The sequence below is a fragment of the Vipera ursinii genome (assembly GCF_947247035.1).
Source record: "Vipera ursinii genome assembly, chromosome: 3".
Classification (NCBI taxonomy): Eukaryota; Metazoa; Chordata; class Lepidosauria; order Squamata; family Viperidae; genus Vipera; species Vipera ursinii.
Genome location: NC_139516.1, coordinates 6626058 through 6644588, shown reverse-complemented (window position 1 = coordinate 6644588; position 18531 = coordinate 6626058). Strand labels below are relative to the sequence as shown.

The following is an 18531-nucleotide window of genomic DNA, read 5'->3' as shown; positions in this document are numbered from 1 at the left end:
ACACCGAATGCCCAAACTGCAACCCAAAACCCACTTATGTATCTTCAGGTGCCGGGTGGGCGTGGCCCATTGGGTGGGCGTGGCTGCGGTGGTAACGGCAGACTGGGTGGGAGTAAAAAGTTCAATCAATCAGTTCCAACTTTGCGAGATCTTTTTTTTTTCCTATGAGAAGTTGAAACTGATTGATTGATTGAACCTTTTTTTTTTTTTGCACACAGCAGCGCGGGCCTAAAACGAGAAAGTTTTATAAAAGCCAGCTGAAGGCCTAGGACTGGGGTGACGGTGCGCATGCCCACAGAGAGGGCTCTGCATGCCACCTGTGGCATGTGTGCCATAGGTTCACCACCACGGGTCTAAAGCCTTTTTTTTTTTAATGAGAATGGACAGAGAAAACCACAAGACATTATATCTGCCTGGCCTTATAAAACCCCACCAAGACCTTGTTTGTTCGTTTAATTTTCTTAAAGGCACCTCAGGCTATTTTCAGATTGAAGCAGTCAAGCTTACAGATTGCTATTCCAAGAATGTCTCTACATTAAGGAAACCAACGATCTGGAAACCAGACCGATCCTCTTTACTCAGCATCCCTGAAAATATCCCAAATTTTCTAAGCTCGAGATTCCATACTGAGTCATTTGCCGACAAATTACACAGCCTGTTTCTCAACAAGAAGGATTTTGGAAAATCTCCAGATGGGTCTATGGTTGGGAGTTTCCCATAATTTGTCTCTGCATTCCCTGGATGACCATCTCTTATTAACAACAACAAAAAAAAACACGCAATGGCTGTGTTATAATTTAGGAAACCAGCACATTCCAATAGCCGTTTCCTCAGCCCCTCTCCAATGGTATTCTTATTAGCCAAAAATATCCAGATTCATTTCACCAGCTAATTGCTATTTGCTCTAATTTTAAAAAAAAAAGAAAATTCTTTTGCTCGCTCATTTCAATTGCAATTCTGAGTTTTAAGTCCTATCTGATAAAGCCCTCGTGAAAAAAAAAAATCAAGGTTATTGTTCAAGGTATAAAACTGCATTATTTGCATGCATGTAAATTATTGTTTAAGGTTTTTATAAGAATGTGTGGCGTTTAGCTTTACAATAAAAGTTCCTACGTAGCCTAATCTACAACTCAAAACACAAAAGACAACAAACAGCTAAAACACAAAATAAAGGCAATGTGTGTATAGAAATACTGCCGCAGCCCCAATTTGGAAGATGAAAAATAAAGCTGATTGAACAGAGGAAGGAGGTAAGCTTAGTCCTCGACTTAGGACCACAATTGAGCCCAAAATTTCTCTTGCTAAGTGAGACAGTTGTTGCCCCAGTTTATGACTTTCCTTGCCCTAGTTGAGAAGTGAATCGCTGTAGTTGTTAAGTTGGTTAACAAGGTTGTTAAGTGAATCTGACTTCCCCACTGACTTTGCCTGTCAGAAGGTCGTAAAAGGGGATCACGTGACCCCTGGACACTGCAACCGTCATAAGTACATGACAGTTGCCAAGAGTCTGAATTTTGATCACGTGACCATGGGGGATGCTGCAAGAGTCTTAAGTGTGAAAAACGGTCATAAGTCACTATTTTCAGTGCTCTTGTAACTCCGAATGGTCACTATATGAGTGGTTGTAAGTGGAGGATGACCTGCTTTTAGCACCTTGTGGCTTTTCCTGAAGGTCCTGAAGTCATGGTTTTGTCAGTGAGCTTGAGGACCACGAATGGAGAATGGAGCAGATCAAGTGGTTGATTTGCTTGGTTTGCTGCTGCCATGGGGGGGTGGGGGTGGGGGGGCTTGAGGAAGGAGTTAAGGGTGGTGCCTTATGGTTTTCATGCTCCAGATTTTTATTGTTGTAAGCCACACAGAATCAGCTGTGTGTGACTGGGACAGCAGCCATAAACCCTAAATGCACGCACATCTGACTGTAAAGCTCTGGTGTACGCCTCCACCACCTAGACCAGTTTCTTCAATCTGATGTCCTCCTTGTTAGCTGTTGTAACTCAAAACCAAAATAAAAGAGTTGGAAGGGACCTTGGAGGTCCTGTAGTCCAACCCCCTGCTCAAGGACGAAACCCTATACCTGTCAAGAATGAAACTTTGGCAGCTACGTGCCTCTGTGTTTCAACTTGCCTTTAGATTACGGGGAGGTGGGAGGTGTTACTTTCAAGTGCATAGATGGAGAAACGAAACTCTCAATGTATACATGGTTGTACTTTGACAATAAAGGTTCATTGAGGTCAGCTGAAGACCAAGTGAGCTTGAAGCCTTGTCAAGGACTAGAACTTACCTTCTCTTCATGATTGGCCCAAACTCACCAGTGGCTTTCATGACTAAGGCAGGACTAGAACTTACTGTCAACTTCTGAAATGAACCTGGGTGAAGCCATCTTTCTCATTTCAGACAGGAAGGCGGTGCAGAGAGTGGTGAGGATGGCCAAAAAGATCATTGGCAGTTCCCTCCCTTCCATCCAGGACGTGGCACATAAGCATTGCTTGAGCAGGGTCCATAAGATTATCTGGGACACTACTCATCTTCTTCACGACCTGTTTTCCTTGTTCCCTTCTGGGAGGAGGGGGCTTCGTGGTATCCGTAGCAGAACATCCAGATTCAGCCATAGTTTCATTACATACAGCATTAACCTTGTGAACTCTCAGGCTTTCTCCTTCCGTTATATATTATATATCTGTTATATATTCAAGTATTTAATATTTTATTGTTATGTATATGTAGGGGGGACGCGGTGGCTCAGTGGGTTAGGACGCTGAGCTTGTCGATCAGAAGGTCGGCAGTCTGGCGGGTCGAATCCCGAGTGCCGCGTAACAGAGTGAGCGCCTGTTACTCGTCCCAGCTTCTGCCAACCTAGCAGTTCGAAAGCACGTAAAAATGCAAGTAGAAAAATAGGGACCACTACGGTGGGAGGGTAACAGCGTTCCGTGCGCCTTTGGCATCTAGTCATGCCGGCCACATGACCATGGAGACGTCCTTGGACAAGCGCTGGCTCTTCGGCTTTGAAACGGAGATGAGCACCGGCCCCTAGAGTCGGAAACGACTAGCACACATGTGCGGGGGAACCTTTACCTTTTTATATGTAGGTGTGTGGGTCTATACATAGGTTGTATATAGTATGTTTTAGATGTGTGTCATGTATGTGTTTCACTTTGAGAGGGGGTAACTAAATTTCATTTTTGATGTGTGTTGTTGTGCCCACAGTATAAAATGACAATAAAGATTATCTTATCTAAGTTGCCACAGGTTTTGGGGGAGAGGGAGAAGGAAAACAACAGCATTACTAGACTAAACACGGAGCGGTCCCGTGGGAACCAAGGTCATTCCCACAGGAGCTGGAAAGTGGAGAGAAGAAGTTTCACGGAGCCCGTCAATTGCTTTTATTGGGTAGCGTGTTCAATAGCATAGCAGAGCAGAGGGAACTATTACATTTAGTTACATTGAATCCCTAAGGAGAATTTTAGAGTTGGCTTCACTTTTGACCCTGCCGATATTATGTATCCAATAAACATGTTCTTTGAGGAAACTTCAAGCCTCGGTGTTCTGATTTATTTGGTTTCATTAGTTGGAACCTTGACACTTACCATATCCTGGTGATTGGTCCAAAGTCGCCCAGCCAGCTTTACTGCCTAAGGTGAAACTAGAAATTACCGTTCCTTGAGGATTGGTCCAAAGTCACCCAGTTGGCTTTCATGCCTACAGATGGACTAGAACTCACCGTCACCTGGTTTCTAAACCACTACCTTAACCACTACATCACACTTGCTCTCTAATAAATGTTATGATATTGTTCATTTTATTTCATTGTCACTTCTTGGGGATTTTTCTTCCCCCCCCCAATTTCTAATTTTTTTTCTAATTTCTAATTTTCTAATGGTTTTCCAATCTTCCAATCTCCCAATATGTCCAATATTAATCAGGCCTGAAATTGCTTAGCTTCTACATCCAAACAGTCAGATTCTGCTCCTTGCTCATTCAACAAAAGAAAGAATTTACAAGTATCCATTATCACCAATCAACTACAACCATTTCTATAGTCAGCTAAAATTCTCTTAGTGGAGTTGAGTCGATAAATCTATGGCTACTTTCCCCAATCTTGTTCTCTCCCAATCAGGGGGTTCTTTCTTCCCCAAATTCCCAATCAGCACAGTCCAGGGAATTCTGGGAACTGCAGTTCCTATATACCTGGAAGACACATGCTAGAGAGGTCTGCTTTATGCTGTGACCATCATTCTGCCTGAAGATTATTTTCACAAAGAATTGGAAACCGTGTTCTCTGTGTGTTCTGCTTCCCACTAAATTTCTTGTTAGAAACTGAAATCATTTAGTTACTCTAAGCCACTGTTTCTCAACCTTAGCAACTTTTAAGATGTATGGGCTTCAAGTCTCCCTGCCAGCTTACGTTGGCTCTGGAATTCTGGGAGTTGAAGTCCATACATCTTAAAGTTGCTGAGGTTAAGAAATGTAACTCTAGGCCAGGGGTCTTCAAACTTGGCCCTTTTATGACTTGTGGACTTCAACTCCCAAAATTCCTCAGCCAGGCACGCTGGCTGAGGAATTCTGGGAGTTGAAGTCCACAAGTCATAAAAGGGCCAAGCTTGAAGACCCCTGCTCTAGGCTGATCAGGGAAGGAATCAGAAAGGATGTTCCACAATTCATTTTCCACATCACGGACAAAAACAGCACAGGTCAAAATGCTGAATGTTACAGGAAGAGAAAAGTCATGGGAAAGAACTGGAAAATGGGGTTATTATTTTTTTTTACCTACTTTTCAAGGCCAGCCTTTCAGATCGTCTTCAGGTTTCTGACATGGCAATTGTCAGAAAATAAAACCCACCGAGAACAGGTGTAGAAAAATAAAGACGGTGGCCAACGCAAGACGGAGAAACATAAATGTGCAAGAAAAGAAAAACAAATTAATATAAACCAATAGAAGCAATGGAGAAATAAATCTAAATCCAGCATTTGAAAACAAAAAAGTGACTTCCGAAAACAGAACTTCCCAGTGAGTTTTTAAAACACACACAAACACACACACACACAATGAGAACAGAACAGTTTCTCTTGAATGTAACAAAAAAAAAATAAGCAAAATGGACAGAAGTATAGGTAGTCCTCGAGTTACGGCCACAATTGAGCCCAACATTTCTGTTGCTGAGCAAAACAGTTAAGTGAGTTTTGCCCCATTTTACAACCTTTCTTGCCACTGTTATTAAGCGGATCACGGCAGCTGTTAAATAAAGAAGACAACAGAAATAAATCTGGCTTCCCTGCAGACTTTGCTTGTCAGAGGGTCGCAGATGGTCCCAGGGTCATGCAACCGTCATAAATATGAGTCAGTTATAAGCGTCTGAATTTTGACCACGTGACCATGGGGATGCTACAACGGTCACAAGTGTGAAAAACAGTCATTAATCACTTTTTTTTACTGCCGTTGTAACTTAGAATGGTCACTAAACGAATGGTTGTAAGTCAAGGACTACTTGTGGAGAAATCATGGACCCAGAGGAAACGCTTACCTGTACATGGGAACGGTGACAGTTCGTTCATAGTAATTCCAGGTAGAGTGCAAATCGGTTCGGGTGAGGTTGGTGGCGTAGAACCTCCAGGCAGCCTGAGAGAAAATAGGAAGGAGAGGCAGACGTGATTTCAAAAAAAATAAAACAAGCAAATAATGAAGTTAACTTGCTGGTGGCGCAGGGGTTAGAATGCAGGATTGCAGGCTGACTCTGCCCACTGCCAGCAGTTCAATCCTGGCCGGCTCAAGGTTGACTGAGCCTTCCATCCTTCTGTCGTCGGTAAAATGAAGACCCAGATTGTTGGGGGCTGACTCTGTGAATTGCTTAGAGAGTGGGCTGTAAAGCCCTGTGAAGCGGCATCTAAGTCTAAGGGCTGTCCACTTTGCAGGGGAGAAACCACATTGTCCTAATCTTTAGCTTACAGGTAGTCCTCATCTTACAACCACAACCGTGATGAGAATTTCTGTTGTTAAGCAAAGTGGTTATTAAGCAAACCGTGCCCCATTTTAACAACCTTTTTTTGCCACAGTTGTTAAGCAAATCACTGCAGTTCAGGTCCACAAGTCTTAAAAGTTGGCTGGCTGAGGAATTCTGGGAGTTGAAGTCCACAAGGCTTAAAGTTGCCAAGATTGGAGACCTTGCTCTAGAATAGACATGTCAAACACAAGGCCCGGGGGCCGGATCCGGCCCGCGAAGTGGTTTCATGCAGCCCGCGAAGCCATCCTGGCAACAGTGACCCTCCTTCTGCCAGAGACCCTCAGATCTGTCCCACTCCTGCCCAGGCCCCCATAGGCACCCTTGATGCGAATGATGTAGCCACGCCCACCCAGTAGGCCATACGCACTCTAGCCACGCCTACCCAGTAGGCCACGCCCACCCTGACCATACCCACCCGGCCCCTTGAGGGCAACCGCAATGCTGATGCGGCCCTCAATGAAATTGAGTTTGACACCCCTGCTCTAGAAGGTTTTGCAGCGTGAATCGATTCTCTTTCAGCACCTTCTTGATCCATTTCTCTCTCCTCAAAGATCCGACCTTCCCTGAGCCCCACCCTCCCACCCACCCCTTCTCTCTGCTTACCTGAATAAGGCCAGCTGCAGGATTCCTCCTTTTTTCAAAGTGCTTCTGACGATGCTGCTCTTGAACCTTCAGCGCAAAGCCGGAACCTAGAATTCCCTGAAAATTAAATAAAATTAAATTAACCAAATAACAGAGTTGGAAGGGACCTTGGAGGCCTTCTAGCCCAGCACCCCGCTCAAGAACCTACACACTTCAAACAAGGGGGTTGTCCAATCTCTTCTTAAATACCTCCAGTGAGGTTTTAAACCCACAACCCACAACTTCTGGAGGCAAGCTGTTCCACTGGTTAATTGTTCTGTCAGGAAATTTCTCCTCAGTTCAAGGTTTGATTCTCTCCTTGATGAGTTTCCACCCATTGTTTCTTGTCCTGCCTTCGGGCGCTCTTCTTCATGGTAGCCACTTAGATAGTGGGACACTGCTATCATGTCACCCAATCCTTGTTTTCCTTAAAGTAGACATCCCCAATTCCTGCAACTGACCTTCATATGTTTTAGCCTCCAGTCCCCTAATCATCTTCTTTGCTCTTCTCTGCAATCTTTCTAAAGTCTCAATAATGTTTCTATATTTTTTATATTAAGTACAGTATTATTTCCCAGTAGGTTTGTCAATTATTTCTTTCCCTTCTACTCCTTCCTTCTGAAGATCCCAGGCTGTATTCCTTGGGCAATTATACACATGCAAAGAAACTCCACAGGTCCACAAATGTTCTTCAAGTGCTGAAGAAAAGATCTCTTATCAGGGGTAGGCAACCTTGGCTCTTTTATAACTCATGGACTTCAACTCCCAGAATTCCTGAGCCAGCATGGCTCAGCTTGGAAACTCTCTCTTTCCCCTCAGCATGGCTGGCTCAGGAATTCTGGGAGTTGAAGTCCATAAAAGAGCCAAGGTCGCCTACCCCTGTCCTAGATATTTAGGGACAATGAATCTTAGTTCATCACATTCGATCCAACTAAAGCCCACAATAACAAAGTACAAGAAAGCAAGTCTTCCCTGAAGGCCACAAATCAAGATTACGCAATACTTGGATGTGTGATTGAAACATCACAGGCTGTCCTTGACTAATGACCACAATTTTGATCACAACATACAACCACATCTGAGCCGCCCAAAATCGATCTTGTATGGGAGATGGGAGGCACAAAAAAGTATTATTTTTATTGTTGTTGTTGCTATAATTATTGTTGTTGTCATTGTTGTTGTTATGCCAAGCAAGGTGGATTTTAAGCCAGTGGTCCCTGATTTTACATCTTTTCTTATCACAGTCTTTAAGTGAATCACTGAAGGTTTCAAGCTGATTAGGTGGTTGCTAAGCAAATCCAGTTTCCCCCGTTGAGCTGGCTCGTTGGAGGCTAGCTAGGAAAAAAATGAATGGAGATCACATGACCCCAGGACACTGCGGCTGTCAATTAAACACATGCCATTTGTCAAGCGCCCACATTTTGATCGAGTGACCGTGGAGGTGCTGCTCTAATTGCAAGTGCAAAAAAATAGTTTGCGAGTCGGTTTTTCCGGTGCTGCTGTAACCTCGAACAGTCAGTAAACGAAGGTCACAAAATGATGGCGGGGTGCTGAGGCCATCGCCAATGTGGAATGGTTGACAAGTGCCTGGATCACAATCACAGATCCGTGGGGAGGCCGAGTCATTTGTTAAATGTGAGGACACTTTTTTCCAGCAGCGTTGTCACTTCAAATGGACACTAAACGAACGGTCGTAAGTCAAGGACTACCTGTAGACCCATTCAACTTCATCACCGAGTAAAACAGTTCTTTCTTCCAACAAAAATGGCACGATCCAGGCTTGGAAACTATTCTGAGATCAGAGACAATCCATGATGCTTTCCATCCGGAGTGAGTCACAACCCCGGATATGATTTGGCTTTATTTTCAAGGAAAGGAGAAGACTTTACTTACTGCTGGGAGAGCGAAAAAGGAAACCCCAATCAAAGTGAAGGTTGCTGCCAGGAGACGCCCATTCCAGGTTTGTGGATACTTGTCCCCGTAGCCAATGGTGGTCAGGGTAATCTGGACGAAAACAAAGATGGTTGCGTGAAATCTTCAAGGTCAATATTGGCGCAGGAGCACAATCAAAACGATCTGCTGTATTTAAGTCAACCTAGGCCAGGGGTAGGCCACCTCAGCTCTTTTATGACTCGTGGACTTCAACTCCCAGAATTCCTGAGCCAGCCATGCTGAGGGGAAAGGGAGAGGTTTCCATGCTGAGCTATGCTGGCTCAGGAATTCTGGGAGTTGAAGTCCACGAGTCATAAAAGAGCCAAGGTTGCCTATCCCTGAGGTAATGCTTAACTAATAAACTGAAATGCCCTAGATCAGGGTAGGCCACCTTGGCTCTTTTATGACTCATGGACTTCAACTCCCAGAATTCCTGAGCCAGCCATGCTGAGGGGAAAGGAAGAGGTTTCCATCCTGAGCTATGCTGGCTCAGGAATTCTGGGAGTTGAAGTCCACGAGTCATAAAAGAGCCAAGGTGGCCTACCCCTGGCCTAGGCATTAAAAACAAGCTTTTGAGATTGTATAAAGGCGAGTGATAGATAAGATGCTGAAGCTGAGGTTCAAATACTTTGGCCACCTAATGAGAAGAGAAGACTCCTTAGAGGAGGGGTCCCCAACCCCCAGTCCCTGGACCAGTACTGGGCTGCATGTCAGCAACTGGTCTGCACAAACAAGTGAAGCCCCATCCGCGGGATGGAGGCAGCAAATAAAACCACGCACCCTCCAGTCCGTGATAAAACCTCTCTCCATGGAACCGGTCCCTGGTGCCCAAAAGATTGGGGACCTCTACCTTACAGAAGACCCCTATGTTGGGGAAGATAGAAGGTAAAAGGAGAAGGCGATGGCAGAGGAGGAGATGGTTAGATCAGAGGTCTCCAGCCGTTCTTGGTTGGTGACCCGGAGGGAAAGGCAGGGGGAAGCATTTTAGGCACATGCATGCACACAAACGGGGCCAGGAGCACACGTGATGCAAACAGGGTAGTACTAGCGCCCTGGTGACACTCACTAGCACCACCCAATTTTTGCTGTGCAGGCACTAGCACTGCCCCGTTTTTGCCACATGGCACCACGTTTTCACTGCACGGCACCCCGTTTTCCCCACATGGCACCCCATTTTTGCCCCATTTTCTTCATACAGTGCCCCATTTTCCCCATGTGGTGCCCCATTTTTGCTGTGCAGCACCCCATTTGCATAGCGGCACCAACGCTAGCATGAGTGAGGGTGAGTGCACACACAGACACACGTGCTCGTACTGGCCAGCCTGTTCCGCAGCCCGGTGGCCAGTAGGCCACGGCCCAGTAGTAGGCCGTGGCCCACGGGTTGGGTCCTCCTAGGTTAGATGGTGTCATTGATGCAATGAAGATGAGAGACAGTGGATGACGGGGGGTGCAGGCATGCTGTGGTCCATGGGGTCATGAAGAGTGGAACATGAGTTAACGACTAAACAGTTGTTATTAACACGATTGTTAAGTCCATCTGGCTTCCCCAATGACTTTGCTTGTCAGAAGGTGACCCTGGGACATTCTAAACCAGCGGCCCCCCAACCTTTTGGGCACCAGGGACCGGTTCCGTGGAGAGAGTTTGGGGATCCCTGCTCTAACTGTCATAAATATGAGCCAGTCGCCAGGCATCTGAATTTTGACCACGTGACCATGGGGATGCTGCAAAGGTCATAAGTGTGAAAAACAGTCACATTGTAGCTTTGAATGGTCACTAAAGGAATGCTTGTAAGTTGAGGACTTCCAGTACTTCTGATGCTACTGTCAACACTGCTAACATCAGATGTTCTGGCTTTGACAAGAGATGGAAATGTAGCCATTTTTTCTCTATCGCTTTTAGAGTTCGTTGATGCTGGGAGGGGGAATGTGGATGAGAGTCCAACTAGTCATAACAATAATAACTCAGCTGTGGGAACCCAAGGTTATTGCGCCCAGAGTTGATAAAGATTTGGCAGGCTGGAAAGCTGGGGAGAAAGCCCACACTTCAAGCTAATTGGGGAATGTGGTTTATGACTGATTCTTTAAGGTAAACAATGCCTCGAAGTTCTTTTGAAGAGATTCATCTGTCGAAACCATGACAGCTACGTTGATAGCCAGAAATTCGTGGCCTGAAACTGGCAAGCAAAAGATACTCACGAGGCCCCACCACAGAGCATCTGCATAGGTATCAAAATGGTCGTTTTCTCCTTTCTCAGCCAAGTACACCAGGAAGGAGGCTAAAATTAGGCACAGGAATCCGATATACCAAGCCGTGATCAGCTCCTGCAAACAGCGAAAGAGAAAAATGAAGGGAGGAAAAAATATTGCTGGGATACTGGTGCCATGAGAAAAAAGGGAGGGACACACATATGCCACAGGCAATTTGGTTTAGAGATAAAGTTGCTGGTCTAGAAACCAGGAGATGGTGAGTTCTAATTCTGCCTTAGGCATAAAAGCCAGCTGGTGACTTTAGGCCAATCACCAGGAGATGGTGAGTTCTAATTCTGCCCTAGGCATGAAAACCAGCTGGGTGACTGGAGCAATCACCAGGAAACTGTGAGTTCTAGTCGCGCCTTGGGCATGAAAGCCAGCTGGGTGACTTTTAGGCCAATCACCAGAAGACTGTGAGTTCTAATCTCGCCTTAGGCATGAAAACCAGCTGGGTGGCTTTGGACCAATCACCAGGAGACTGTGAGTTCTAGTCACGCCTTAGGCATGAAAGCCAGCTGGGTGACTTTGGGCCGATCACCAGGAGATGGTGAGTTCTAATTCTGCCTTAGGCATGAAAACCAACTGGGTGACTTTGGGCCGATCACCAGGAGATGGTGAGTTCTAATTCTGCCTTAGGCATGAAAACCAACTGGGTGACTTTGGGCCGATCACCAAGAGACAGTGTTTTCTAATGAGTTCTAGTTCTGCTTTCGGCATGAAAGCCAGCTGGGTGACTTTGGGCCAATCCATCTTTCTCAGCCCAACCCATCCCCCCCACCCACCCCGTGTTGTTGTTGTGGAGAAAAATTGGAGGAGGAGGTAGTATTGGGTATATTCGCCTCCCTGAGTTCCTTATGAAGTCATAAAGCTGGGATTAAAAAAAATGCAGATGATGTGAACTTGGAGCAGATTTCAGAGGCATCAGTTACAGATTCAAATATGCAAGTAAAAGTTTTGGCCACTGCACCAGGAGGTCTACATCATAATTACTACCCTCGCCCAGCACAACCAGAGCGACACAAAGCACAGAACGAGGAGTAGATCCAGACACAGATAAATAACCTCAAAACAGGCTTAGCCCATAAACAGCTCTCCAGCAATAGCTGACAATCAAAGGATCTAAAGATAGACCCCACGATTAAAGAAGGGTTAATGGCAATTCAGGCAGTTGAGTGACCAAGGGATTATAGGCACCGGATGCCAGTTGCGATAATAAATAGGGAGAAAAAAGCTTAATTGAGGGGAAACTGATCTCTGGGCATGTGACACTTCCATGCTTCAGTAAGCAGGAAGAACAAAGGCACCCATTGTGCATCCAGGTTTCTCCTCCAACTTCTGTTTGCCATGCTCAAAACAGCTTTTTTATCCCAGTAACTCTTGAGAAGAGGGAAGAGAAGAGAAGAGAAGAGAAGAGAAGAGAAGAGAAGAGAAGAGAAGAGAAGAGAAGAGAAGAGAAGAGAAGAGAAGAGAAGAGAAGAGAAAAGGAGTAGAGTAGAGTAGAGTAGAGTAGAGTAGAGTAGAGTAGAGTAGAAGAGAAGAGAAGAGTAGAGAAGAGAAGAGAAGAGAAGAGAAGAGAAGAGAAGAGAAGAGAAGAGAAGAGAAGAGAAGAGAAGAAGAGTAGAGTAGAGTAGAAGAGAAGGCAAGAGAAGAAAAGAAGAGTAGAGTAGAGGAGAGTAGAGTAGAAGAGAAGAGGAGTAGAGTAGAAGAGAGTAGAGTAGAAGAGAAGAGAAGAGAAGAGAAGAGAAGAGAAGAGAAGAGAAGAGAAGAGAAGAGAAGAGAAGAGAAGAGAAATATAAGCCCTTTGCCTTTTAAGGAAATGTAATCATCGATACATAATCTACATCTGTAGTGAGCTGTACTTAAGACCAGGGCTTCAATTCTTTCAGTATGAGATTGCATAAATTTAACTTTTCAAGATTCAAAAACTAATTTTTTAGCAATAAAAAGGACATGGCAGATCCACTGCCTAGTCATTGCTTTGCATGCATACATAGATACATAGTTCCAAAGAATAGGAAACATTCAACTTTTATTGAGTCTTCTCTCAAATTCAACTATGTAATTACTCTTTCCCTGAATGTAATCTGTTTTATAGGCTTTCGTATTGTTTGTTCATTTTTTTATATTGCTGTATTGTTTCTTCTCCTTTTATATTTGCTTTAACTGTTCGGAACCCATCCACTTTTATACATATACATATAGATATAGATATACATATACATATACACACACATACATAGAAAGAGAGAAAAAAGATAAAAGATAAAAATTTGGCATAATAAATAATAACTTTAGATCAGGCATCCCCAATCCCTGCTACCACGTCTTGAGCCAATCGGAACAAAGCTGTAGAAGTGGCGGGCAACCACGCACGCACGTGCTCCATTTTGCACAAGTGGTGAGCGCACACGCCCGCTGCTTGTGCTATAGAGCTGCAGGCGCAGGCACACTTGCCCGCCGCTCATGTAGAACCAGCGGAAAGGTTGGGGAACTCTGCTTTAGAAAAATCATTACACAAATAACCCTCAACTTACGACTGCAATTAAGATTAGAATTTCCATTGCAACCCAAGGCAGTCGTTAAGTGGAGCGAAGACGAGTTTACAACCTTTTTTTGTCACCGTTGTTAAGTGGATCACTGCTACTCTTAAATGAATCACAGGTAGTCCTCGACTTCCAATAGTTCATTTAGTGACCGTTCAGCTCCATTCCCAGAATCCTTTGTGCTGCCTAAGAATTCTGGGAATTGAAGTCCAACCTGTCTCCCAAAAACAGCAACCAATTTGGCTGCTCAGATTGACCTCAGACCACTCAGACCTTGCTATGGGCGTACACCACTGATCCCAGAAGCTTCCAGGTGCCTCCTCTGCGGTCCATTCGAATCATGCGCAGGATCTGCAGGAAGCGCAAACTTCTGAGAGCCGAGGTGGCGAAAACGTTCCCCTGTGACCCAGCCGCCAGCACAGCGATGGAGGCGATTAACACCATGATGTCTGTATAGAAGGAAGAGGACTATATCAAAGAATCTGCCAGACTCCAAAAACCAAGGACACATGAGATTCTTCTAAGCAGTTTCCTTTATTGTTCCTCACCTATAGACAGAAATCTGGCCAACGTAAAGCAGACTATTGGCACCATAAAACATATTCTGGGAACTGTTAGGAAGGAGCTGTCTTTGCCCTCTTTCTCATACACAAAGGATCTAAGCTGCATTGTTTCTTGCTCCTCTGGAATGCAGCCCCTCCTCCAGGGAATCTGGACTACATTTTAAGGAGGGAGGGAGGGAGGGAGGGAGGGAGGGAGGGAGGAAGGAAGGAAGGAAGGAAGGAAGGAAGGAAGGAAGGAAGGAAGGGACTCCAAAAATCAAGAAAGACCATGAGATTCTTCTAAGCAGTTTCCTTTATTGTTCCTCACCTATACACAGAAATTTTGCCAGATTAAGCAGACTATTTGCACAATAAAACATATACTGTGGGAACTAGCAAGGAGGAGCCAACTTCATCCTCTTTCTCCTACACAAACTACCTAAGCTGCATTGTCTCTTACTCCTCTGCAATGTAGCCCCTCCTCCAGGGAACCTGGACTACATTCTAAGGATGGATAGATGGATGGATGGATGGATGGATGGATGGAAGGAGGAAGGAAGGAAGGAAGGAAGGAAGGAAGGAAGGAAGGAAGGAAGGAAGGAAGGAAGGTCAAGCTAGGCTCCAAAACCCACAAAAGATACAGTAGCAGGGAACAACCGCGTTCACCCTCTTTCTCATACACAAACTACCTAAGCTGCATTGTGTCTTGCTCCTATGTAACACAGCCCCTCCCTCCTGGGAATCCAGACTACTTTCCACCACAGAAACATTGCTGAGTCCAATGTTTCTCCATTTCCCCATCCCGGGATATACAGTACAAGAATCATTTAACCCCAACTTTTCTTGCGTTTTCACCTCCACCTGAGCTTTGTCCTGAAGATCAGCAGTTCCCCAAACGGGTGCACCCCAGTTTTGTTGAGACAACAGCTCCACACTGATTGCAAATTCTAGCAAAAGCAGTCCTGCCCTCTCTAGCGAGACTCTGATCCTCTCCTGAAGGGAGATTTGAGCTTAGCATCAACCAACTTAGCAATGAAACGGTTCTTACCGATCACACAAAAGGGCTTGCGGGCGAATTTTAATCTTCCTCTCCAGCCTCGGTACCGACAACAGCAGCCAGCGGCCCAGATTCTTACAAAGTACTCTACTCCGAAGACCACAATCGTGACAATTTCCTGCAGGAGAGACAGAGCTCGTTAGTATAGTAGCATAACAACATATGACAATCCTGACACAACAATGGTCTGTTCATTTTTTTGTTTTCCAAGAAACTCTGGTACATCTGAAACTGTTCACGGCAAGGGAGCTTTTTGGAATAATCCCAAAGTTTTTATAAAATCTACTTCAGATGTGTGTTTTTTAATTTGCAACCTACTTCAATCTTGTCCTTCTCAGCTTTATAAAATCCCAAAGAAAAATCTTTTCAGTGGATTGTTTATGTTGCCCACCCACACATAGATAGGTAGTCTTCAACTTATCACCAAATTAGGGCCAGGTTTTCCGTTGCTAAGCGATGTGATTGTTAAGGGAGACGCACCTGATTTTACAACCATTCCTACCACAGTTATTAAGCGAATCACTGCAGTTGTTAAATGAATCATGCAGTCAAAACTCACCTAACAACTGCCTCATTTAGCAACAGAAATTTTGGGCTCCATTGTGGTCGTAAGTTGAGGACTACCTGTATACTTGATATAATACCCTGTATTGTAGGTATAATAATGCTACAGGGCACTGCATGCCAAAACAATTAGACACAACGATTTTTTTGCCCTTTGCCATCATTCTGTGGAAAAACCTAATTCCCACAGTACTGTCTTATATCTAAGGATATTTACCCATGTAATATGGCTGTATTAATATTACCCTTCTCATCTTTTCTACCACCTTCTCTTACTGGTATCTTATGATTATGTTACTTTTTTGTGTGTATGTACACTGAGACCTTATGTACTGGAGACATATTCCTTGTATGTCCAATTACACTTGGCCATTAAAATATTCTATTCTATTCTATTCTATTCTATTCTATTCTATTCTTCTATTCTATTCTATTCTATTCTATTCTACTCTATTCTATTCCATTCTACTCTATTCTATTCTATATAGGATAGGATAGGATAGGATAGGATAGGATAGGATAGGATAGGATAGGATAGGATAGGATAGGATAGGATAGGATAGGATGGTCTATTCTTCCATTTCATTCCATTCCATTCCATTCCTCTCTTCTCTTCTCTTCTCTTCTCTTCTCTTCTCTTCTCTTCTCTTCTCTTCTCTTCTCTTCTCTTCTCTTCCATTCCATCCAATTCTTCTATTCCATTTCTTTTCTATTCCATTCAATTCCATTCTTCCATTCCATTTCATTCATCTATTCCATTCCGTTCCATTCCATCCCATATATTCTATTCTATTCTATCCTATTCTATCCTATCCTATCCTATTCTATTCTATTCTATTCTATTGTACTCTACTCTACTCTATTCTATTCTATTCTATATAGGATAGGATAGGATAGGATAGGATAGGATAGGATAGGATGGTCTATTCTTCCATTTCATTCCATTCCATTCCTCTCTTCTCTTCTCTTCTCTTCTCTTCCATTCCATCCAATTCTTCTATTCCATTTCTTTTCTATTCCATTCAATTCCATTCTTCCATTCCATTCCATTCCATTTCATTCATCTATTCCATTCCATTCCATTCCATCCCATATATTATATTCTATCCTATTCTATTCTATTCTGTTCTGTTCTGTTCTGTTCTGTTCTGTCCTGTCCTGTCCTGTCCTGTTCTGTTCTATTTCTATTCTATTCTGTTCTATTCCATTCCATTCCACTCCACTCCACTCCATTCCATTCCACTCCATTCCATTCCATATTTTCTATTCTATTCTATCCTATCCTATTCTATCCTATTCTATTTCTATTCCATTCCATCCCATATATTCTATTCTATTCTATTCTATTCTATTCTGTTCTGTTCTGTTCTGTTCTGTTCCATTCCATATTCTATTCTGCTTTATTCTATTCTGTTCTGTTCTGTTCTGTTCTGTTCTATTCCATATTCTATTCTGCTTTATTCTATTCTGTTCTGTTCTATTCTATTCTATTCTATTCTATTCTATTCTGTTCTGTTCTGTTCTATTCTATTCTATTCTATTCTATTCTATTCTATTCTATTCTATTCTATTCTATTCTATTCTGTTCCGTCCCGTTCCATTCTTATTCACCAAATGAATGGCTCCCCTTCCTGGATTTTAGTCTTAGACGTTTGGCCTCCCACTTACCAGGCTGTAAAGGGCCCATTCAGAACTCTCTTCGTAATCATCAATGGTGGAAAAGACAGAGAGGACTAAGCAGGAGAAAACTAGCAGGAAACTGGACGGCAGAGAAACAAAATAAAACAGAAAGAGAAGGGGGGAAAAAACATTAATTTAGCCAGTGGCAGACTTGTTGGGTTCTATTTTTCTTCCAGGCCACAAATGACAGGTTTGCTTCATATAAGCTGCTTAATATGATTAAAGAGTTAATACGTATTCACACACAATATTGAAAACCAAAACTTTGGGTTGGCATTTTGGACCAAGCCACGCACACACACACACAAACACACAAACACACACACACACACACACACACACACACACACACACACAAAACCAACTAACCAAGTTTAGCATTTGGTATAAATGGAGTATTTATTTCAACTACCTTCAAGGTAGTGTGTGCTAACACTACTTTTATTATTAGGCTACAGAGAGTCCTCAACTTACAACTGTTCATTTAGTGACCATTTGTACTTGCAATGGTCACAGAAGAAAGTGACCTATGATCATTTTTACACACTTATGACCTTTGCAGCGATCGGGTGATCAAAATTCACATGCTTGGCAACTGACTCCCATTTATGACGGTCGCAGTGTTGTCCCGGGGTCACACGATCCCCTTTGGCCACCTTCCGACAAGCAAAGTCAATGGGGAAGCCAGATTCACTTAACAGCCGTGTGTGTCTAACTTTATAACTGCAGTGATTCACTTCATAACTGCGGCCAGAAAGGTTGTAAAATGGAGCAAAACTCACTGAACAACTGTCTCGCTTAGCAACGGAAATGTTGGTCTTAATTGGGGTCATAAGTCAAGGACTAACTGTATAGTAACAAAACAGCCCAAGCCTGAACAAACGTTCCCCCTCACGCCCTTTATATTCATGAGAACTAGTGAGGGTTTTGACTGAGACACTAGCTCCAATTACGTTTCTACTGTAGACTTAGCTTTCTTTTATCTAACTCAGGGGCCTTCAAACATGGCCCTTTTATGACTTGTGGACTTCAACTCCCAGAATTCCTCTGCCAGGCACGCTGGCTGAGGAATTCTGGGAGTTGAAGTCCACAGGTCATAAAAGGGCCATGTTTGAAGGCCCTTGGTCTAACTGTTCTCTCCATTGCAGATCTTCCTCTTCCTCCTCCTCCTCCCCACTTTATGTTTTAGCTCAGAATTCCCCAACTTTTCCGGTTTTGTGGACCGGCAAAGGGGTGGGGAAAGAGAGGGTGGTTCTGCATGAGCAGGGAGGCAAATGAGCCTGCAGACTAATTTGTCTGAGTGGCGGGCACACGTATGAGCACAAGTGGGGATCTGGGTGCGTGATCAC

The 18531-nt window shown here is 43.9% G+C and overlaps 1 protein-coding gene across 2 annotated transcripts in view; it reads right to left on the bottom strand.

The window, feature by feature from the left end:
• KCNQ2 (potassium voltage-gated channel subfamily Q member 2) overlaps nucleotides 1-18531 on the bottom strand; it is a gene marked incomplete at both ends in the record, with an annotated part of 113406 nt that overhangs the window by 55582 nt on the left and 39293 nt on the right. For both annotated transcript variants that reach the window (XM_083360836.1, XM_083360837.1), the window contains 7 exons: nucleotides 5517-5611; nucleotides 6597-6692; nucleotides 8508-8618; nucleotides 10743-10868; nucleotides 13613-13788; nucleotides 14930-15056; nucleotides 17171-17261. In XM_083360836.1, the coding sequence (XP_083216962.1) occupies nucleotides 5517-5611; nucleotides 6597-6692; nucleotides 8508-8618; nucleotides 10743-10868; nucleotides 13613-13788; nucleotides 14930-15056; nucleotides 17171-17261 (822 nt within the window). The remainder of the gene's footprint in view (nucleotides 1-5516; nucleotides 5612-6596; nucleotides 6693-8507; nucleotides 8619-10742; nucleotides 10869-13612; nucleotides 13789-14929; nucleotides 15057-17170; nucleotides 17262-18531) is intronic.